General features: G+C 35.5%; 1 protein-coding gene across 1 annotated transcript; it reads right to left on the bottom strand.

Annotated features, from left to right (window-relative positions):
* Positions 1–1,879: 1,879 nt before the first annotated feature.
* LOC124641501 lies at positions 1,880–23,511 on the bottom strand. Its single transcript, XM_047179584.1, has 6 exons — positions 23,430–23,511; positions 22,540–22,668; positions 21,898–22,110; positions 3,557–3,619; positions 3,054–3,193; positions 1,880–2,068 (listed from the first exon to the last, which is right to left on the bottom strand). Exons 1-6 carry the CDS (start codon positions 23,509–23,511, stop codon positions 1,952–1,954), a joined length of 744 nt encoding a protein of 247 aa, XP_047035540.1. The 3' UTR covers positions 1,880–1,951.
* Between the last annotated feature and the right edge of the window lie 331 nt (positions 23,512–23,842).

Here is a 23,842-nt window from a genome sequence, read left to right as displayed (position 1 = left end):
ATATATCCATATTTTAGAGTGACGTCACGAGTGACAGGTGACATGTCACGACAATGACGGACGAGGGTTCTGACGTTCTGACATTCTGACGTTCTGAGTTCTGACCCGTTAGCGTTTAAGCGATTTAGATTTAAACTTAGTTTTATTTAACTTTGCACATTATTCAACTTCCTGTATGTATGAAGTTTTTTGCTGTCCAATGTAATTTGACTTGAAAGAGTGCTAATTTAATTAGCCTACTTTCATTAAACGAAATTAAAACAATAGATAATATTTTATAATTTTATTAACAAATAAATTATTAACTAAAGCTATTTTTTAAAATTTCGTTTGTCTGTGGCGCTTTCACGCCAAAACTACTAAATCAATTTAAATAAAAGGGATACAGCCAGTCTAGGGCCTGAGAACGGGGATTGGTAATATTTTTGCAGGGTGCAGAAAGCAATTACCCCGGGTCGCGAGCAAAACCGTGGGGAAATAGGTATAAGTATAATCTGTCATAATAACATTAACACATTTTTTGTTTGTTTTTTGTACCTTAAAGTCTACAAAACTACTGAACTGGTCAGATAGCATAGATATGTGTGGTACTCGGATCTATAATAAGCAGCTTTTTATCCAAGTTTCTCAACTAAAACCGCGGGATGGGGTAACCAACTTATTTTACACAAGCAAATTATTCTAAACAACACTTTGGCCGGCCATTTTGGATATTTCCCGGTCATTGTGCGTATGATTGATGACAGTAATTAACGCGTTCTATAGTGTTTAACATAATGAGTCGTTATTTTATTGATATACTAATTATGGTGCCCGGTTATGTCCGCTTTTGGGCCGTGAATGGAAAATCGCAGTGTAATTTTGTCTTTACTCAAAATGTTTCGAAGTTTTATTTATTGGGTCTTGATTGATTTGATTTTGATGAATTTTGAATTCTATTAATATACCAGACTGGCGTGGTTATTTAATTATCGTTATACCTACAAGAAACAATCAGTTTTTTAGGTCTTCAGGTAAAATTCGTCTGACAATTATCAATTCGTTTATGTATTCGGTACCTACTTTTACTTTAAAACGGCTTAACAGATTAGGTACAATGACATATTGGAAATATGTAGGTATCATGTTTTTTTTTCAGCGTGTTCTTACATCAATTCAAAATTTGTGAAAACGTATTTAATACTAGCTGTTTCAAAGGAACTTATAATCCTATCTGGATAAAACATGTTACTCGGGAATAATCTAGCTACCCAACAGTGAAATAATTTTTAAAATCAGTTTAGTAGTTTCGGTTTAAGGTGCAAAAAGAAACAAACCACTTTTTTTTTCATATTAGTATCTATCTATTTTTTTTTTTCATATTACTTAGTATCTATCTATTTTTTTTCTATTTTTTTTCATATTAGTATCTACTGAGTTTCAGAAGTCCAAACTCAAGGTTTGCCAAAGAGCAATGGAACGTAGCCTTTTGGGCACTAAACGGACGGATCGCATCCGGAATACCGTAATACGTTCCAGAACAGGAGTTGCTGTAGGCCGAAAAGCGGCAACATTGAAGAGGAACTGGGCCGGACACGTTAGCCGTATGCATCCGGAAAGATGGCCCACTATTATCACCCAGTGGACACCCCAGGATGGACATCGCAGGCGGGGTAGGCCCCGGAAGAGATGGCGTGACGAACTAGACGCCCACTGTCGAGACTGGTGGACTCGGTCGAAGGATCGGGAGGTATGGAAATGGGATGGGGAGGCCTTTGCCCAGCAGTGGGACACTATTGGCTAATAATAATAATAATTAGTATCTATAGATTACATAGTTACTTTGTTTAAAAATAATGTCAGGTCAGTTTTAAAAAATAAATAAATAAAATACCATGAATAAATAAAAGAGCAGACTTTATTTTGCTATTTAAAATACATACTAAGGAAAAAGCTAGGTGATTGAAAATCTCTAAAACGGATCAATTTCTTCATAAATATTTTCTTCGCAGAGTTGACCTTCCTTCTCTCGAATTTCTCGTTCACATTCCTTTTGGAAGAGTAGATTCAGGTAAAATGGACGATATGGCTGAAATAAATAATGATAAATATATTATTAAAGGATCATTTTGAACATCCAACTCGATGTCGTGGTGTCCTAGTGGGTAAAGAACCAACCTCTCAAGTATGAGTGCGCGGGGTCGATTCCAGGTCAGGCAAGTACCAATGCTTTTCTAAGTTTGTACCTATGATCTTTCTAAGTATATCTTAAACACCAATGACTGTGTTTCGGATGGCACGTCAAACTGTAGATCCCGGCTGTCATTGAACATCCTTAGCGGTCGTTACGGATATTCAGTATCCAGTAAGTCTGACACCAGTCTAACCAAAGGGTATTGGGTTGCCACGGTACTGGGTTGAGGGGGTCAGATAGGGCAGTCGCTCCTTGTAAAACACTGGTACTCAGCTACGTCTGGTTAGACTGGAAGCCTACCTTAACATAGTAGGAAAAAAGGCTCGGGAGATGGATGAGGGATTTTGAATGACATTACTGATATTTACATGAAACCGTTTTGGGTCGAAAAGGCAGCAGCACGTGCAGTACTCTACCCTTAAGGGGACTATCATCAAATTAAAATATTTTAATTTAATTTTATCTTCAATATTAATTGATGCTACTTTATTTTTACTGCTATTATTGCTGATGATATGATATATATAGGTCAAGCAACGTACAGTATTATTGAACAGTAACTAGAACTGACGAGACGTTCGGGTTCCTTGTCAAATCAAAATAACTCTATCAAAGATTGGCCTCGATTGATTGGTGATTTTATTTTGAAAATAATGGGCGGGTTCTAAAGAAGGCGTATGAGGGTGGAGCTGGTAACGTTCCTCGTGTCCCGAACGCCTTTCTTAGGAGATATTGCGTTATGACATCTCCGCTAGTCATGTTGTTCTCCATGGAGTGTGACACTCGCTCTCGCAGTCAGAGGGGTCATTAGATGATTTCCCACAAGATTATCGATCAACAATCGATTGGTCAAAGTGGAGCAAAGAGTTTTTTAACTTACGAGAGGCATTGGTGGTCTGTTGGCTGTATCTGGTTTCTTCCTGCAATGCTTCCTTATAGCTTCGATAGCTTGCAATATTAACACCAGCATGAATACGACAGAAAATGGTATTACAATAAGTTCTACATTTGAGAGAGTTTCTGAAACAAAATTGTTTATATTATTTTACTGGCTACTTAAGAATATTGTATTTTCAACTAAAATCAAAGTGAAATAGATCGAATTTCCAATTTCAATTAAAAAAAAAAAACATTTTATTTTATGACATAACCCCATAACCCTTATTGAATGAACATTAAAGTTCAAACATTCAAAGTAAAACGAATCGTAACCGCACTTGAAATTCTAGCGCAGTTCTCTGAGATAAGGTACTCTCAAAAATGACATATTTCATGTCAATCAGTCCAGCCGTTTCAGCGTGATACACGAAAGCAAACACATTCCCCAATTTTAAGATGATTTCAATTTGTAAGAACTTTATAATGTGACCAAATGTTGCTTACCGATATATTTATATCCTAAATCTAACTCGAGCATGCAACTCTCAGATTTATGAAAACAAGGACCTGCAAGGAAATACAATTTTATTATTTTCCTACATATTATACCAAATTAAGCACGTAAATGTCGGTCCTGCGCCTGATCTCTCTCTGGTCGTGTCGGATTGCCGTCCCATCAGGCTATGAGAGTGAAGGAATAGTGCGTGCACCTGTGACTGCGCAAAATCCTTGTGCACTATAATATGTCCTGCGCAGTTGGCTAATCGCCTTACATGAGAACAGCCGCCGTTGCTGATAATCGGCTAAGAGCACATCATCCTCACCTAATGACACATCATCACTTATGTAGTATCAAGGAAAATATGTTTAAATCATGTACAGTAAACTGCACATCAGTGGTAACTGTCATGCACCTTAACTCAATAGTAATAAGTACGATTTTCGTATAAAACTATTACCACTGACCTGAAGTTCACTGTACAATTCGAAGTAATAAACAATTTATTATATTATATTATCATTTTCGGAAGATTCCTACAAAATTGCGAGAAAACAAAAATAATGTTCGTATCGCCGAAAACAGCTAACATGTGTTCGAGCAAAAAGATTTCGTGGACATTTTAGAAATGTTCGCACGCAATTTGTTTGTGAAAGAGAGTAGACCATTTTTATTCTCATTTTTATTCAGAAAAAAACATTTTTATTTTGTGTTGCACCTACCACTTCTAATTCACCACCACCCTAAGATGTCAGTGAACCTGGCAGATCATTGTCTAGCAGATCAACTTTTTTTTTGAGTTCTTATCGCATGCAGATGAGTTCTATAGTTCCTGATAGTTTTCAGGAATAGTTCTACCATTTTCAGCTGAAAAACGATAGTTCACAAAATGATCTGCTAACTTCCGGTAGCAGAGCATTTCTCAGAAAATAAAAAAAAAACTGAGATATTGTCACATAAAGATGAGTTCCATAGTTCCTCATACTTTTCAGGAATAGTTCTGGCGTATTTCAGCTGAAAAATATTTTTTTTCCCAATTCACGTTTGAGTGTTAAAAGAGCATGAATAAAGATTAAAGTGTTATTTTCAAAGTTCAATCCAGATAAAAGGGCGAAAACTCATTTGTTTTCGATAGATGCTTCATGAAACTGTAATCTAGACTTCAATTCAAATCTAGAACTATCATTAAAGTATCAGCAGAGCATGGCTGAAAGTAAGAAACTGTGAAATTTCACATTTTAATATGAAAAAATATCCAAAAAAATATTTTCGCGGTTTCAATTACTCTAGGAGGCGGGAACTATCGCGTTTCTGATAGAAGAATACCAGCACCATAATATAACAGCAGATTCAAACCCAGAACTCTCACTAAAGTATCAGCAGAGCATGGTTGAAAGTAAGAAACTGTGAAATTTCACGTCTTAATGTGAAAAAATATTCAGAAAAATATTTTCGCGGTTCTAATTACCAAAGGAGGCGGGAACTATCGCGTTTCTGATAGAAGAATACCAGCACCATAATATAACAGCAGATTCAAACCCAGAACTGTCACTAAAGTATCAGCAGAGCATGCTTGAATGTAAGAATCTATGAAATTTTACACTTTTATATAAAAAAAAATATTTTCGCGATTCCAATTACTCTAGGAGGCGGGCACTATCGCGTTTCTGATAGAAGAATACATGTACCATTATATAGAAGCAGATTCAAACCCAGAACTCTCACTAAAGTATCAGCAGAGCATGGTTGAAAGTAAGAAACTGTGAAATTTCACATTATAATATGAAAAAAATTTTTTCGCGGTTCCAATTACTCAAGGAGGCGGGAACTATCGCGTTTCTGATAGAAGAATACCAGCACTATAATACAACAGCAGATTCAAACCCAGAACTCTCACTAAAGTATCAGCAGAGCATGGTTGAAAGTAAGAAACTGTGAAATAACACATTTTAATATGAAAAAATATTCAAAAAAATATTTTCGTGGTTCCAATTACTCTAGGAGGCGGGAACTATCGCGTTTCTGATAGAAGAATATTAGCACCATTACATAAATCCAGATTCAAACCCAGAACTCTCACTAAAGTATCAGCAGAGCATGGTTGAAAATAAGAAACTGTGAAATTTCACGTCTTAAAGTGAAAAAATATTCAGAAAAATATTTTCGCGGTTCTAATTACCAAAGGAGGCGGGAACTATCGCGTTTCTGATAGAAGAATACCAGCACCATAATATAACAGCAGATTCAAACCCAGAACTCTCACTAAAGTATCAGCAGAGCATGGTTGAAAGTAAGAAACTGTGAAATAACACATTTTAATATGAAAAAATATTCAAAAAAATATTTTCGCGGTTCCAATTACTCTAGAAGGCGGGAACTATCGCGTTTCTGATAGAAGAATACCAGCACCATAATATAACAGCAGATTCAAACCCAGAACTCTCACTAAAGTATCAGCAGAGCATGGTTGAAAGTAAGAAACTGTGAAATAACACATTTTAATATGAAAAAATATTCAAAAAAATATTTTCGCGGTTCCAATTACTCTAGGAGGCGGGAACTATCGCGTTTCTGATAGAAGAATACCAGCACCATAATATAACAGCAAATTCAAACCCAGAACTCTCACTAAAGTATCAGCAGAGCATGCTTGAATGTAAGAATCTATGAAATTTTACACTTTAATATAAAAAAAAATATTTTCGCGATTCCAATTACTCTAGGAGGCGGGAACTATCGCGTTTCTGATAGAAAAATACATGCACCATTATATAGAAGCAGATTCAAACCCAGAACTCTCACTAAAGTATCAGCAGAGCATGGTTGAAAGTAAGAAACTGTGAAATTTCACGTTTTAATATGAAAAAATATTCAAAAAAATATTTTCGCGGTTCCAATTACTCTAGGAGGCGGGAACTATCGCGTTTCTGATAGAAGAATACCAGCACCATAATATAACAGCAGATTCAAACCCAGAACTCTCACTAAAGTATCAGCAGAGCATGGTTGAAAGTAAGAAACTGTGAAATTTCACGTTTTAATATGAAAAAATATTCAAAAAAATATTTTCTCGGTTCCAATTACCCAAGGAGGCGGGAACTATCGCGTTTCTGATAGAAGAATACCAGCACCATAATATAACAGCAGATTCAAACCCAGAACTCTCACTAAAGTATCAGCAGAGCATGGTTGAAAGTAAGAAACTGTGAAATAACACATTTTAATATGAAAAAATATTCAAAAAAATATTTTCGCGGTTCCAATTACCAAAGGAGGCGGGAACTATCGCGTTTCTGATAGAAGAATACCAGCACCATAATATAACAGCAGATTCAAACCCAGAACTCTCACTAAAGTATCAGCAGAGCATGGTTGAAAGTAAGAAACTGTGAAATAACACATTTTAATATGAAAAAATATTCAAAAAAATATTTTCGTGGTTCCTATTACTCTAGGAGGCGGGAACTATCGCGTTTCTGATAGAAGAATATTAGCACCATTACATAAATCCAGATTCAAACCCAGAACTCTCACTAAAGTATCAGCAGAGCATGGTTGAAAATAAGAAACTGTGAAATTTCACGTCTTAATATGAAAAAATATTCAGAAAAATATTTTCGCGGTTCCAATTACCAAAGGAGGCGGGAACTATCGCGTTTCTGATAGAAGAATACCAGCACCATAATATAACAGCAGATTCAAACCCAGAACTCTCACTAAAGTATCAGCAGAGCATGGTTGAAAGTAAGAAACTGTTTCACGTCTTAATGTGAAAAAATATTCAGAAAAATATTTTCGCGGTTCTAATTACCAAAGGAGGCGGGAACTATCGCGTTTCTGATAGAAGAATACCAGCACCATAATATAACAGCAGATTCAAACCCAGAACTCTCACTAAAGTATCAGCAGAGCATGGTTGAAAGTAAGAAACTGTGAAATAACACATTTTAATATGAAAAAATATTCAAAAAAATATTTTCGCGGTTCCAATTACTCTAGGAGGCGGGAACTATCGCGTTTCTGATAGAACAGCACCATAATATAACAGCAGATTCAAACCCAGAACTCTCACTAAAGTATCAGCAGAGCATGGTTGAAAGTAAGAAACTGTGAAATAACACATTTTAATATGAAAAAATATTCAAAAAAATATTTTCGCGGTTCCAATTACTCTAGGAGGCGGGAACTATCGCGTTTCTGATAGAAGAATACCAGCACCATAATATAACAGCAGATTCAAACCCAGAACTCTCACTAAAGTATCAGCAGAGCATGGTTGAAAGTAAGAAACTGTGAAATTTCACGTCTTAAAGTGAAAAAATATTCAGAAAAATATTTTCGCGGTTCTAATTACCAAAGGAGGCGGGAACTATCGCGTTTCTGATAGAAGAATACCAGCACCATAATATAACAGCAGATTCAAACCCAGAACTCTCACTAAAGTATCAGCAGAGCATGGTTGAAAGTAAGAAACTGTGAAATAACACATTTTAATATGAAAAAATATTCAAAAAAATATTTTCGCGGTTCCAATTACTCTAGAAGGCGGGAACTATCGCGTTTCTGATAGAAGAATACCAGCACCATAATATAACAGCAGATTCAAACCCAGAACTCTCACTAAAGTATCAGCAGAGCATGGTTGAAAGTAAGAAACTGTGAAATAACACATTTTAATATGAAAAAAAATTCAAAAAAATATTTTCGCGGTTCCAATTACTCTAGGAGGCGGGAACTATCGCGTTTCTGATAGAACAGCACCATAATATAACAGCAAATTCAAACCCAGAACTCTCACTAAAGTATCAGCAGAGCATGCTTGAATGTAAGAATCTATGAAATTTTACACTTTAATATAAAAAAAAATATTTTCGCGATTCCAATTACTCTAGGAGGCGCGAACTATCGCGTTTCTGATAGAAAAATACATGCACCATTATATAGAAGCAGATTCAAACCCAGAACTCTCACTAAAGTATCAGCAGAGCATGGTTGAAAGTAAGAAACTGTGAAATTTCACGTTTTAATATGAAAAAATATTCAAAAAAATATTTTCGCGGTTCCAATTACTCTAGGAGGCGGGAACTATCGCGTTTCTGATAGAAGAATACCAGCACCATAATATAACAGCAGATTCAAACCCAGAACTCTCACTAAAGTATCAGCAGAGCATGGTTGAAAGTAAGAAACTGTGAAATTTCACGTTTTAATATGAAAAAATATTCAAAAAAATATTTTCTCGGTTCCAATTACCCAAGGAGGCGGGAACTATCGCGTTTCTGATAGAAGAATACCAGCACCATAATATAACAGCAGATTCAAACCCAGAACTCTCACTAAAGTATCAGCAGAGCATGGTTGAATGTAAGAAACTGTGAAATAACACATTTTAATATGAAAAAATATTCAAAAAAATATTTTCGCGGTTCCAATTACTCTAGGAGGCGGGAACTATCGCGTTTCTGATAGAAGAATACCAGCACCATAATATAACAGCAGATTCAAACCCAGAACTCTCACTAAAGTATCAGCAGAGCATGGTTGAAAGTAAGAAACTGTGAAATAACACATTTTAATATGAAAAAATATTAAAAAAATATTTTCGCGGTTCCAATTACTCTAGGAGGCGGGAACTATCGCGTTTCTGATAGAAGAATACCAGCACCATAATATAACAGCAGATTCAAACCCAGAACTCTCACTAAAGTATCAGCAGAGCATGGTTGAAAGTAAGAAACTGTGAAATTTCACGTCTTAATGTGAAAAAATATTCAGAAAAATATTTTCGCGGTTCTAATTACCAAAGGAGGCGGGAACTATCGCGTTTCTGATAGAAGAGTACCAGCACCATAATATAACAGCAGATTCAAACCCAGAACTCTCACTAAAGTATCAGCAGAGCATGGTTGAAAGTAAGAAACTGTGAAATTTCACATTTTAATATGAAAAAAATTTTTTCGCGGTTCCAATTACTCAAGGAGGCGGGAACTATCACGTTTCTGATAGAAGAATACCAGCACCATAATATAACAGCAGATTCAAACCCAGAACTCTCACTAAAGTATCAGCAGAGCATGGTTGAAAGTAAGAAACTGTGAAATAACACATTTTAATATGAAAAAATATTCAAAAAAATATTTTCGTGGTTCCAATTACTCTAGGAGGCGGGAACTATCGCGTTTCTGATAGAAGAATATTAGCACCATTACATAAATCCAGATTCAAACCCAGAACTCTCACTAAAGTATCAGCAGAGCATGGTTGAAAATAAGAAACTGTGAAATTTCACGTCTTAATATGAAAAAATATTCAGAAAAATATTTTCGCGGTTCCAATTACCAAAGGAGGCGGGAACTATCGCGTTTCTGATAGAAGAATACAAGCACCATAATATAACAGCAGATTCAAACCCAGAACTCTCACTAAAGTATCAGCAGAGCATGGTTGAAAGTAAGAAACTGTGAAATTTCACGTCTTAATGTGAAAAAATATTCAGAAAAATATTTTCGCGGTTCTAATTACCAAAGGAGGCGGGAACTATCGCGTTTCTGATAGAAGAATACCAGCACCATAATATAACAGCAGATTCAAACCCAGAACTCTCACTAAAGTATCAGCAGAGCATGGTTGAAAGTAAGAAACTGTGAAATTTCATGTCTTAATGTGAAAAAATATTCAAAAAAATATTTTCGTGGTTCCAATTACTCTAGGAGGCGGGAACTATCGCGTTTCTGATAGAAGAATACTAGCACCATTACATAGATCCAGATTCGAACCCAGAACTCTCACTAAAGTATCAGCAGAGCATGCTTGAATGTAAGAAACTGTGAAATTTCACATTTTTATATGAAAAAAATTTTTTCGCGGTTCCAATTACTCAAGGAGGCGGGAACTATCGCGTTTATGATAGAAGAATACCAGCACCATAATATAACAGCAGATTCAAACCCAGAACTCTCACTAAAGTATCAGCAGAGCATGGTTGAAAGTAAGAAACTGTGAAATAACACATTTTAATATGAAAAAATATTCAAAAAAATATTTTCGTGGTTCCAATTACTCTAGGAGGCGGGAACTATCGCGTTTCTGATAGAAGAATATTAGCACCATTACATAGATCCAGATTCAAACCCAGAACTCTCACTAAAGTATCAGCAGAGCATGGTTGAAAATAAGAAACTGTGAAATTTCACGTCTTAATATGAAAAAATATTCAGAAAAATATTTTCGCGGTTCCAATTACCAAAGCAGGCGGGAACTATCGCGTTTCTGATAGAAGAATACCAGCACCATAATATAACAGCAGATTCAAACCCAGAACTGTCACTAAAGTATCAGCAGAGCATGCTTGAATGTAAGAAACTGTGAAATTTCACATTCTAATATGAAAAAAATTTTTTCGCGGTTCCAATTACTCAAGGAGGCGGGAACTATCACGTTTCTGATAGAAGAATACCAGCACCATAATATAACAGCAGATTCAAACCCAGAACTCTCACTAAAGTATCAGCAGAGCATGGTTGAAAGTAAGAAACTGTGAAATTTCACGTTAAGACGTGAAATTTCACAGTTTCTTACTTAAAATTTCATAGATTCTTACATTCAACCATGCTCTGCTGATACTTTAGTGACAGTTCTGGGTTTGAATCTGCTGTTATATTATGGTGCTGGTATTCTTCTATCAGAAACGCGATAGTTCCCGCCTCCTTGGGTAATTGGAACCGAGAAAATATTTTTTTGAATATTTTTTCATATTAAAACGTGAAATTTCACAGTTTCTTACTTTCAACCATGCTCTGCTGATACTTTAGTGAGAGTTCTGGGTTTGAATCTGCTGTTATATTATGGTGCTGGTATTCTTCTATCAGAAACGCGATAGTTCCCGCCTCCTTGGGTAATTGGAACCGCGAAAATATTTTTTTGAATATTTTTTCATATTAAAACGTGAAATTTCACAGTTTCTTACTTTCAACCATGCTCAGCTGATACTTTAGTGAGAGTTCTGGGTTTTAATCTGCTTCTATATAATGGTGGTGGTATTCTTCTATCGGAAACGCGATAGTTCCCGCCTCCTTGAGTAATTGGAACCGCGAAAAATTTTTTTTGAATATTTTTTCATATTAAAATGTGTTATTTCACAGTTTCTTACTTTCAACCATGCTCTGCTGATACTTTAGTGAGAGTTCTGGGTTTGTATCTGCTGTTATATAATGGTGCATGTATTCTTCTATCAGAAACGCGATAGTTCCCGCCTCCTAGAGTAATTGGAATCGCGAAAATATTTTTTTTTATATTAAAGTGTAAAATTTCATAGATTCTTACATTCAAGCATGCTCTGCTGATACTTTAGTGAGAGTTCTGGGTTTGAATCTGCTGTTATATTATGGTGCTGGTATTCTTCTATCAGAAACGCGATAGTTCCCGCCTCCTAGAGTAATTGGAATCACGAAAATATTTTTTTTTATATTAAATTGTAAAATTTCATAGATTCTTACTTTTAAGCATGCTCTGCTGATACTTTAGTGAGAGTTCTGGGTTTGAATCTGCTGTTATATTATGGTGCTGGTATTCTTCTATCAGAAACGCGATAGTTCCCGCCTCCTTGGGTAATTGGAACCGAGAAAATATTTTTTTGAATATTTTTTCATATTAAAACGTGAAATTTCACAGTTTCTTACTTTCAACCATGCTCTGCTGATACTTTAGTGAGAGTTCTGGGTTTGTATCTGCTGTTATATTATGGTGCTGGTATTCTTCTATCAGAAACGCGATAGTTCCCGCCTCCTAGAGTAATTGGAACCGCGAAAAAATTTTTTTCATATTAAAATGTGAAATTTCACAGTTTCTTACTTTCAACCATGCTCTGCTGATACTTTAGTGAGAGTTCTGGGTTTGAATCTGCTGTTATATTATGGTGCTGGTATTCTTCTATCAGAAACGCGATAGTTCCCGCCTCCTAGAGTAATTGGAACCTTGAAAATATTTTTTTAATATTTTTTCATATTAAAATGTGTTATTTCACAGTTTCTTACTTTCAACCATGCTCTGCTGATACTTTAGAGAGAGTTCTGGGTTTGAATCTGCTTCTATATAATGGTGCATGTATTCTTCTATCAGAAACGCGATAGTTCCCGCCTCCTAGAGTAATTGGAATCGCGAAAATATTTTTTTTTATATTAAAGTGTAAAATTTCATAGATTCTTACATTCAAGCATGCTCTGCTGATACTTTAGTGAGAGTTCTGGGTTTGAATCTGCTGTCATATTATGGTGCTGGTATGCTTCTATCAGAAACGCGATAGTTCCCGCCTCCTTTGGTAATTAGAACCGCGAAAATATTTTTCTGAATATTTTTTCACATTAAGACGTGAAATTTCACAGTTTCTTACTTTCAACCATGCTCTGCTGATACTTTAGTGAGAGTTCTGGGTTTGAATCTGCTGTTATATTATGGTGCTGGTATTCTTCTATCAGAAACGTGATAGTTCCCGCCTCCTTGAGTAATTGGAACCGCGAAAAAATTTTTTTCATATTAAAATGTGAAATTTCACAGTTTCTTACTTTCAACCATGCTCTGCTGATACTTTAGTGAGAGTTCTGGGTTTGAATCTGCTGTTATATTATGGTGCTGGTATTCTTCTATCAGAAACGCGATAGTTCCCGCCTCCTAGAGTAATTGGAATCACGAAAAAATTTTTTTCATATTATAATGTGAAATTTCACAGTTTCTTACTTTCAACCATGCTCTGCTGATACTTTAGTGAGAGTTCTGGGTTTGAATCTGCTTCTATATTATGGTGGTGGTATTCTTCTATCGGAAACGCGATAGTTCCCGCCTCCTGGAGTAATTGAAATCGCGAAAATATTTTTTTTTATATTAAAGTGTAAAATTTCATAGATTCTTACATTCAAGCATGCTCTGCTGATACTTTAGTGAGAGTTCCGGGTTTGAATCTGCTGTTATATAATGGTGCTGGTATTCTTCTATCAGAAACGCGATAGTTCCCGCCTCCTTGGGTAATTGGAACCGAGAAAATATTTTTTTGAATATTTTTTCATATTAAAACGTGAAATTTCACAGTTTCTTACTTTCAACCATGCTCTGCTGATACTTTAGTGAGAGTTCTGGGTTTGAATCTGCTGTTATATTATGGTGCTGGTATTCTTCTATCAGAAACGCGATAGTTCCCGCCTCCTTTGGTAATTGGAACCGCGAAAATATTTTTTTGAATATTTTTTCATATTAAAACGTGAAATTTCACAGTTTCTTACTTTCAACCATGCTCTGCTGATACTTTAGTGAGAGTTCTGGGTTTGAATCTGGATCTATGTAATGGTGCTAATATTCTTCTATCAGAAACGCGATAGTTCCCGCCTCCTAGAGTAATTGGAACCACGAAAATATTTTTTTGAATATTTTTTCATATTAAAATGTGTTATTTCACAGTTTCTTACTTTCAACCATGCTCTGCTGATACTTTAGTGAGAGTTCTGGGTTTGAATCTGCTTCTATATAATGGTACATGTATTCTTCTATCAGAAACGCGATAGTGCCCGCCTCCTAGAGTAATTGGAATCGCGAAAATATTTTTGTTATATTAAAGTGTAAAATTTCATAGATTCTTACATCCAAGCATGCTCTGCTGATACTTAAATGAGAGTTCTGGGTTTGAATCTGCTGTTATATTATGGTGCTGGTATTCTTCTGTCAGAAACGCGATAGTTCCCGCCTCCTTGGGTAATTGGAACCGCGAAAATATTTTTCTGAATATTTTTTCACATTAAGACGTGAAATTTCAGTTTCTTACTTTCAACCATGCTCTGCTGATACTTTAGTGAGAGTTCTGGGTTTGAATCTGCTGTTATATTATGGTGCTGGTATTCTTCTATCAGAAACGCGATAGTTCCCGCCTCCTTGGGTAATTGGAACCGAGAAAATATTTTTTTGAATATTTTTTCATATTAAAACGTGAAATTTCACAGTTTCTTACTTTCAACCATGCTCTGCTGATACTTTAGTGAGAGTTCTGGGTTTGAATCTGCTGTTATATTATGGTGCTGGTATTCTTCTATCAGAAACGCGATAGTTCCCGCCTCCTAGAGTAATTGGAACCGCGAAAATATTTTTTTGAATATTTTTTCATATTAAAACGTGAAATTTCACAGTTTCTTACTTTCAACCATGCTCTGCTGATACTTTAGTGAGAGTTCTGGGTTTGTATCTGCTGTTATATAATGGTGCACGTATTCTTCTATCAGAAACGCGATAGTTCCCGCCTCCTAGAGTAATTGGAATCGCGAAAATATTTTTTTTTATATTAAAGTGTAAAATTTCATAGATTCTTACATTCAAGCATGCTCTGCTGATACTTTAGTGAGAGTTCTGGGTTTGAATCTGCTGTTATATTATGGTGCTGGTATTCTTCTATCAGAAACGCGATAGTTCCCGCCTCCTTTGGTAATTGGAACCGCGAAAATATTTTTTTGAATATTTTTTCATATTAAAACGTGAAATTTCACAGTTTCTTACTTTCAACCATGCTCTGCTGATACTTTAGTGAGAGTTCTGGGTTTGAATCTGGATCTATGTAATGGTGCTAATATTCTTCTATCAGAAACGCGATAGTTCCCGCCTCCTAGAGTAATTGGAACCACGAAAATATTTTTTTGAATATTTTTTCATATTAAAATGTGTTATTTCACAGTTTCTTACTTTCAACCATGCTCTGCTGATACTTTAGTGAGAGTTCTGGGTTTGAATCTGCTTCTATATAATGGTACATGTATTCTTCTATCAGAAACGCGATAGTGCCCGCCTCCTAGAGTAATTGGAATCGCGAAAATATTTTTGTTATATTAAAGTGTAAAATTTCATAGATTCTTACATCCAAGCATGCTCTGCTGATACTTAAATGAGAGTTCTGGGTTTGAATCTGCTGTTATATTATGGTGCTGGTATTCTTCTGTCAGAAACGCGATAGTTCCCGCCTCCTTGGGTAATTGGAACCGCGAAAATATTTTTCTGAATATTTTTTCACATTAAGACGTGAAATTTCAGTTTCTTACTTTCAACCATGCTCTGCTGATACTTTAGTGAGAGTTCTGGGTTTGAATCTGCTGTTATATTATGGTGCTGGTATTCTTCTATCAGAAACGCGATAGTTCCCGCCTCCTTGGGTAATTGGAACCGAGAAAATATTTTTTTGAATATTTTTTCATATTAAAACGTGAAATTTCACAGTTTCTTACTTTCAACCATGCTCTGCTGATACTTTAGTGAGAGTTCTGGGTTTGAATCTGCTGTTATATTATGGTGCTGGTATTCTTCTATCAGAAACGCGATAGTTCCCGCCTCCTAGAGTAATTGGAACCGCGAAAATATTTTTTTGAATATTTTTTCATATTAAAACGTGAAATTTCACAGTTTCTTACTTTCAACCATGCTCTGCTGATACTTTAGTGAGAGTTCTGGGTTTGTATCTGCTGTTATATAATGGTGCACGTATTCTTCTATCAGAAACGCGATAGTTCCCGCCTCCTAGAGTAATTGGAATCGCGAAAATATTTTTTTTTATATTAAAGTGTAAAATTTCATAGATTCTTACATTCAAGCATGCTCTGCTGATACTTTAGTGAGAGTTCTGGGTTTGAATCTGCTGTTATATTATGGTGCTGGTATTCTTCTATCAGAAACGCGATAGTTCCCGCCTCCTAGAGTAATTGGAATCACGAAAATATTTTTTTTTATATTAAATTGTAAAATTTCATAGATTCTTACTTTCAAGCATGCTCTGCTGATACTTTAGTGAGAGTTCTGGGTTTGAATCTGCTGTTATATTATGGTGCTGGTATTCTTCTATCAGAAACGCGATAGTTCCCGCCTCCTTGGGTAATTGGAACCGAGAAAATATTTTTTTGAATATTTTTTCATATTAAAACGTGAAATTTCACAGTTTCTTACTTTCAACCATGCTCTGCTGATACTTTAGTGAGAGTTCTGGGTTTGTATCTGCTGTTATATAATGGTGCATGTATTCTTCTATCAGAAACGCGATAGTTCCCGCCTCCTAGAGTAATTGGAATCGCGAAAATATTTTTTTTTATATTAAAGTGTAAAATTTCATAGATTCTTACATTCAAGCATGCTCTGCTGATACTTTAGTGAGAGTTCTGGGTTTGAATCTGCTGTTATATTATGGTGCTGGTATTCTTCTATCAGAAACGCGATAGTTCCCGCCTCCTAGAGTAATTGGAATCACGAAAAAATTTTTTTCATATTATAATGTGAAATTTCACAGTTTCTTACTTTCAACCATGCTCTGCTGATACTTTAGTGAGAGTTCTGGGTTTGAATCTGCTTCTATATTATGGTGGTGGTATTCTTCTATCGGAAACGCGATAGTTCCCGCCTCCTGGAGTAATTGAAATCGCGAAAATATTTTTTTTTATATTAAAGTGTAAAATTTCATAGATTCTTACATTCAAGCATGCTCTGCTGATACTTTAGTGAGAGTTCCGGGTTTGAATCTGCTGTTATATAATGGTGCTGGTATTCTTCTATCAGAAACGCGATAGTTCCCGCCTCCTTGGGTAATTGGAACCGAGAAAATATTTTTTTGAATATTTTTTCATATTAAAACGTGAAATTTCACAGTTTCTTACTTTCAACCATGCTCTGCTGATACTTTAGTGAGAGTTCTGGGTTTGAATCTGCTGTTATATTATGGTGCTGGTATTCTTCTATCAGAAACGCGATAGTTCCCGCCTCCTTTGGTAATTGGAACCGCGAAAATATTTTTTTGAATATTTTTTCATATTAAAACGTGAAATTTCACAGTTTCTTACTTTCAACCATGCTCTGCTGATACTTTAGTGAGAGTTCTGGGTTTGAATCTGGATCTATGTAATGGTGCTAATATTCTTCTATCAGAAACGCGATAGTTCCCGCCTCCTAGAGTAATTGGAACCACGAAAATATTTTTTTGAATATTTTTTCATATTAAAATGTGTTATTTCACAGTTTCTTACTTTCAACCATGCTCTGCTGATACTTTAGTGAGAGTTCTGGGTTTGAATCTGCTTCTATATAATGGTACATGTATTCTTCTATCAGAAACGCGATAGTGCCCGCCTCCTAGAGTAATTGGAATCGCGAAAATATTTTTGTTATATTAAAGTGTAAAATTTCATAGATTCTTACATCCAAGCATGCTCTGCTGATACTTAAATGAGAGTTCTGGGTTTGAATCTGCTGTTATATTATGGTGCTGGTATTCTTCTGTCAGAAACGCGATAGTTCCCGCCTCCTTGGGTAATTGGAACCGCGAAAATATTTTTCTGAATATTTTTTCACATTAAGACGTGAAATTTCAGTTTCTTACTTTCAACCATGCTCTGCTGATACTTTAGTGAGAGTTCTGGGTTTGTATCTGCTGTTATATTATGGTGCTGGTATTCTTCTATCAGAAACGCGATAGTTCCCGCCTCCTAGAGTAATTGGAACCGCGAAAAAATTTTTTTCATATTAAAATGTGAAATTTCACAGTTTCTTACTTTCAACCATGCTCTGCTGATACTTTAGTGAGAGTTCTGGGTTTGAATCTGCTGTTATATTATGGTGCTGGTATTCTTCTATCAGAAACGCGATAGTTCCCGCCTCCTAGAGTAATTGGAACCTTGAAAATATTTTTTTAATATTTTTTCATATTAAAATGTGTTATTTCACAGTTTCTTACTTTCAACCATGCTCTGCTGATACTTTAGAGAGAGTTCTGGGTTTGAATCTGCTTCTATATAATGGTGCATGTATTCTTCTATCAGAAACGCGATAGTTCCCGCCTCCTAGAGTAATTGGAATCGCGAAAATATTTTTTTTTATATTAAAGTGTAAAATTTCATAGATTCTTACATTCAAGCATGCTCTGCTGATACTTTAGTGAGAGTTCTGGGTTTGAATCTGCTGTCATATTATGGTGCTGGTATGCTTCTATCAGAAACGCGATAGTTCCCGCCTCCTTTGGTAATTAGAACCGCGAAAATATTTTTCTGAATATTTTTTCACATTAAGACGTGAAATTTCACAGTTTCTTACTTTCAACCATGCTCTGCTGATACTTTAGTGAGAGTTCTGGGTTTGAATCTGCTGTTATATTATGGTGCTGGTATTCTTCTATCAGAAACGTGATAGTTCCCGCCTCCTTGAGTAATTGGAACCGCGAAAAAATTTTTTTCATATTAAAATGTGAAATTTCACAGTTTCTTACTTTCAACCATGCTCTGCTGATACTTTAGTGAGAGTTCTGGGTTTGAATCTGCTGTTATATTATGGTGCTGGTACTCTTCTATCAGAAACGCGATAGTTCCCGCCTCCTTTCGTAATTAGAACCGCGAAAATATTTTTCTGAATATTTTTTCACATTAAGACGTGAAATTTCACAGTTTCTTACTTTCAACCATGCTCTGCTGATACTTTAGTGAGAGTTCTGGGTTTGAATCTGCTTCTATATAATGGTGCATGTATTTTTCTATCAGAAACGCGATAGTTCCCGCCTCCTAGAGTAATTGGAATCGCGAAAATATTTTTTTTTATATTAAAGTGTATTTCATAGATTCTTACATTCAAGCATGCTCTGCTGATACTTTAGTGAGAGTTCTGGGTTTGAATTTGCTGTTATATTATGGTGCTGGTATTCTTCTATCAGAAACGCGATAGTTCCCGCCTCCTAGAGTAATTGGAACCGCGAAAATATTTTTTTGAATATTTTTTCATATTAAAATGTGTTATTTCACAGTTTCTTACTTTCAACCATGCTCTGCTGATACTTTAGTGAGAGTTCTGGGTTTGAATCTGCTGTTATATTATGGTGCTGGTATTCTTCTGTCAGAAACGCGATAGTTCCCGCCTTCTAGAGTAATTGGAACCGCGAAAATATTTTTTTGAATATTTTTTCATATTAAAATGTGTTATTTCACAGTTTCTTACTTTCAACCATGCTCTGCTGATACTTTAGTGAGAGTTCTGGGTTTGAATCTGCTGTTATATTATGGTGCTGTTCTATCAGAAACGCGATAGTTCCCGCCTCCTAGAGTAATTGGAACCGCGAAAATATTTTTTTGAATATTTTTTCATATTAAAATGTGTTATTTCACAGTTTCTTACTTTCAACCATGCTCTGCTGATACTTTAGTGAGAGTTCTGGGTTTGAATCTGCTGTTATATTATGGTGCTGGTATTCTTCTATCAGAAACGCGATAGTTCCCGCCTCCTTTGGTAATTGGAACCGCGAAAATATTTTTCTGAATATTTTTTCATATTAAGACGTGAAATTTCACAGTTTCTTATTTTCAACCATGCTCTGCTGATACTTTAGTGAGAGTTCTGGGTTTGAATCTGGATTTATGTAATGGTGCTAATATTCTCCTATCAGAAACGCGATAGTTCCCGCCTCCTAGAGTAATTGGAACCACGAAAATATTTTTTTGAATATTTTTTCATATTAAAATGTGTTATTTCACAGTTTCTTACTTTCAACCATGCTCTGCTGATACTTTAGTGAGAGTTCTGGGTTTGAATCTGCTGTTGTATTATGGTGCTGGTATTCTTCTATCAGAAACGCGATAGTTCCCGCCTCCTTGAGTAATTGGAACCGCGAAAAAATTTTTTTCATATTATAATGTGAAATTTCACAGTTTCTTACTTTCAACCATGCTCTGCTGATACTTTAGTGAGAGTTCTGGGTTTGAATCTGCTTTTATATAATGGTACATGTATTCTTCTATCAGAAACGCGATAGTGCCCGCCTCCTAGAGTAATTGCAATCGCGAAAATATTTTTTTTTATATAAAAGTGTAAAATTTCATAGATTCTTACATTCAAGCATGCTCTGCTGATACTTTAGTGACAGTTCTGGGTTTCAATCTGCTGTTATATTATGGTGCTGGTATTCTTCTATCAGAAACGCGATAGTTCCCGCCTCCTTTGGTAATTAGAACCGCGAAAATATTTTTCTGAATATTTTTTCACATTAAGACGTGAAATTTCACAGTTTCTTACTTTCAACCATGCTCTGCTGATACTTTAGTGAGAGTTCTGGGTTTGAATCTGCTGTTATATTATGGTGCTGGTATTCTTCTATCAGAAACGCGATAGTTCCCGCCTCCTAGAGTAATTGAAACCGCGAAAATATTTTTTTGGATATTTTTTCATATTAAAATGTGAAATTTCACAGTTTCTTACTTTCAGCCATGCTCTGCTGATACTTTAATGATAGTTCTAGATTTGAATTGAAGTCTAGATTACAGTTTCATGAAGCATCTATCGAAAACAAATGAGTTTTCGCCCTTTTATCTGGATTGAACTTTGAAAATAACACTTTAATCTTTATTCATGCTCTTTTAACACTCAAACGTGAATTGGGAAAAAAAATATTTTTCAGCTGAAATACGCCAGAACTATTCCTGAAAAGTATGAGGAACTATGGAACTCATCTTTATGTGACAATATCTCAGTTTTTTTTTTATTTTCTGAGAAATGCTCTGCTACCGGAAGTTAGCAGATCATTTTGTGAACTATCGTTTTTCAGCTGAAAATGGTAGAACTATTCCTGAAAACTATCAGGAACTATAGAACTCATCTGCATGCGATAAGAACTCAAAAAAAAAGTTGATCTGCTAGACAATGATCTGCCAGGTTCACTGACATCACCCTAAGGTAGACTGGCAGAGAATGTCTAAGGCGTTAAGTCCACCGTTGTACAATGTACATAAAGTATTTTAGATAAAATAAATAAATAAAAAATATATAGGTATGTCACAGTGCCGTACACCAGTGGTATCTCGCCTCATTTTAACAATAAATAAAAAAAGATATATAAAGTTATTTCAACTCGTTTAAAACTGGTTGTTGTTAATGACATGAACGAATCGGGGGCGTAGGCCACAGGTGCTTTGACCATTGGGGGTGCAAGCCACTGATCCTTAAAAATACCTTGTCTTAGATCTAGATAGATAGATAGATTGTGCTTTATTGTACACCTAGAAAATTAACAACACAGGACATCACAACACACAAAGAACAGTACAATTGGCGGTGCTTATCGCTAAATAGCGATTTCTTCCAGACAACCTTTGGATCGAGTTTATCTGTAGAACACAATGAAAAACGCGCAGTTTTCGGTGTACATACATCTAGATTCTACATAAGTGATAAACGCCAAAGATATAAAAAATAAATAAATAAATAGTCAATAAACGGAAAATAAAGATAAAAGAATAACATTACAGTAATAGTAGTGAAAGAGCCAAATAGTGATCCTTGACCATTTTTAAAAAAACTGCAATCGACTAACCTGGACGATTAAGAATTTCTACAAGTTCTGTCTCCCACAAACCTAAAGGTTTTCTTACATTTGCTTGTACTCCTTCACATAATCGTATTGTACGTGTTCCGTTTGCTAAATCTTCTAATTCAACGTCAATATAAATAATTTCTTCTTCAATTTCTTCTTGGAATTGCAAAGAGTTATCTCGGCCTATGTCAAAATAGGTGACTACGAACCCACCTGAAATTCAAATTAAAGATAGACAAAAATATGACTCTTAATGAACTTTTTTATTCGGTTTTCAGTCAATATTATTAATTTATCCAACAATTAAACAGACAAAAATAAAATTAGCATAGACAGTAAAAACAAGTGCGAGTCGGAATCACGCAGGAAGGGTTCCGTACCATTGTTTAGAAAATTAGCAAAAAAAATAACGTTTGTTGTATGGGAGCCCCCCAAAATATTTATTTTATTCTATTTTTCAGTATTTGTTGTTATAGCGGCAACAGAAATACATCATCTGTAAAAATTTTAACTCTCTAACTATTACGGTACATGAGATACAGCCTGGTGACAGACGGACGGACGGACGGAGAGAGGAGCGAATACAATAGGGTCCCGTTTTACCCTCTGGGTACAGAACCCTAAAAACTAATATGAACTTACTTGAATACTGTAATAGCAATTTTGCCGAAGTCACATTCGGGGGTATATTTTTTAAGGTCACGTTCATATTTATGCGATCATGACGTTGATAGAAGAATCTATATGGAAATGTTTTTATAACTTTGCCATCTGAAAGCAGAAACAGATAATCAAAATAATACAATTATAATTATTTATTTATTATATTTGATTTCAAATTTGAAGTATTTACATAATATTTACATTAATTTTAAAAATTAAAAATAAACTCATATATACAACTTAAAACTAATACATTGCATCAAAAAATTGCTCCTCATCGCTGTCACTGGGTAATGTACCCAGAAGGCTGGCAGCATTGCCACGTTGGATGGCAATGCTCAATCTCTGTGCGAAATAAAAGCCAGCCCTTGGGTCACGAGAAGTGTCAACAAGGCGCTTAGAAATTTCCTTCGCAAGCGCGTGAGCACTCGGACCCCACGGCCCGAGAGTTATTATACAATTATTAATTCCACTAGCGTCCCAAAGCAAATTTCCCGCAATGGCTAGAAAGATGCCTACCTGTGTGGTATCTCGGTATATGCCTAAGCTATATTACTTACTACGAACTTTCAAAGTATATCTTAAATTCCAATGACTGTGTTTCGGATGGCACGTTAAACTGTAGGTCCCGGCTGTCATTGAACATCCTTGGCAGTCGTTACGGGTAGTCAGAAGCTAGTAAGTCTGACACCAGTCTAATCATGGGGTTGAACGGGGAACTGGGTGGAGGCGGTCAGATAGGCAATCGCTCCTTGAAAACACTGGTACTCAGCTGCATCCAGTTAGACTGGAAGCCGACCCCAACATAGTTGGGAAAAGGAGAGGCAGATGTTTTTTCTAACGAATTCAAACATAAAATCATTACTCACCGGTAACCGAATCTTTTCTACTAATACAGGCCACAATAATACTAGAGAAAACTACATAAAATATACACTTTGAAGGAAACATCACTATTTTTCACACACTTAATTAAAATATTAATTGAACTGTTCACCAATACAAAGAACTTACCTACCTATAGAATGACGAATTTATAGTATTTTGTCATTTTATTTTCCTTTTCTGTTATCGCTAAGTTAATATACATTTATAAGGAAACCTCACTTGCGTCATATAAGGAACAAAATTTACTGACTTGGAACGAACTGAATTTATTTAGACACAACACAAATCTAACACATGTGATCCACAGACTAAAAATCACGAGGTGGCGCTAGGTGTGCCATTCACACTCATTATATCTATATACACCAACACCCCCACTATATTTAGAATAATA

Source organism: Helicoverpa zea, chromosome 22, assembly GCF_022581195.2.
Source record: "Helicoverpa zea isolate HzStark_Cry1AcR chromosome 22, ilHelZeax1.1, whole genome shotgun sequence".
NCBI lineage: Eukaryota > Metazoa > Arthropoda > Insecta > Lepidoptera > Noctuidae > Helicoverpa > Helicoverpa zea.
The sequence above is the reverse complement of the archived record's forward strand: the minus strand, read 5'-3'. Positions and strand labels throughout refer to the sequence as shown.

Bases quoted from the DNA above. Each gene is read 5' to 3' on its own strand.
- LOC124641501 (XM_047179584.1), bottom strand. From the start codon at position 23,511: ATGTTTCCTTCAAAGTGTATATTTTATGTAGTTTTCTCTAGTATTATT. The intron at 3,620-21,897 runs GTTAGTCGATTG...ATTTCCTTGCAG, and splicing joins AGAAATTCTTAATCGTCCAG to GTCCTTGTTTTCATAAATCT. The intron at 3,194-3,556 runs GTAAGCAACATT...ATTTTGTTTCAG, and splicing joins TTTAGGATATAAATATATCG to AAACTCTCTCAAATGTAGAA.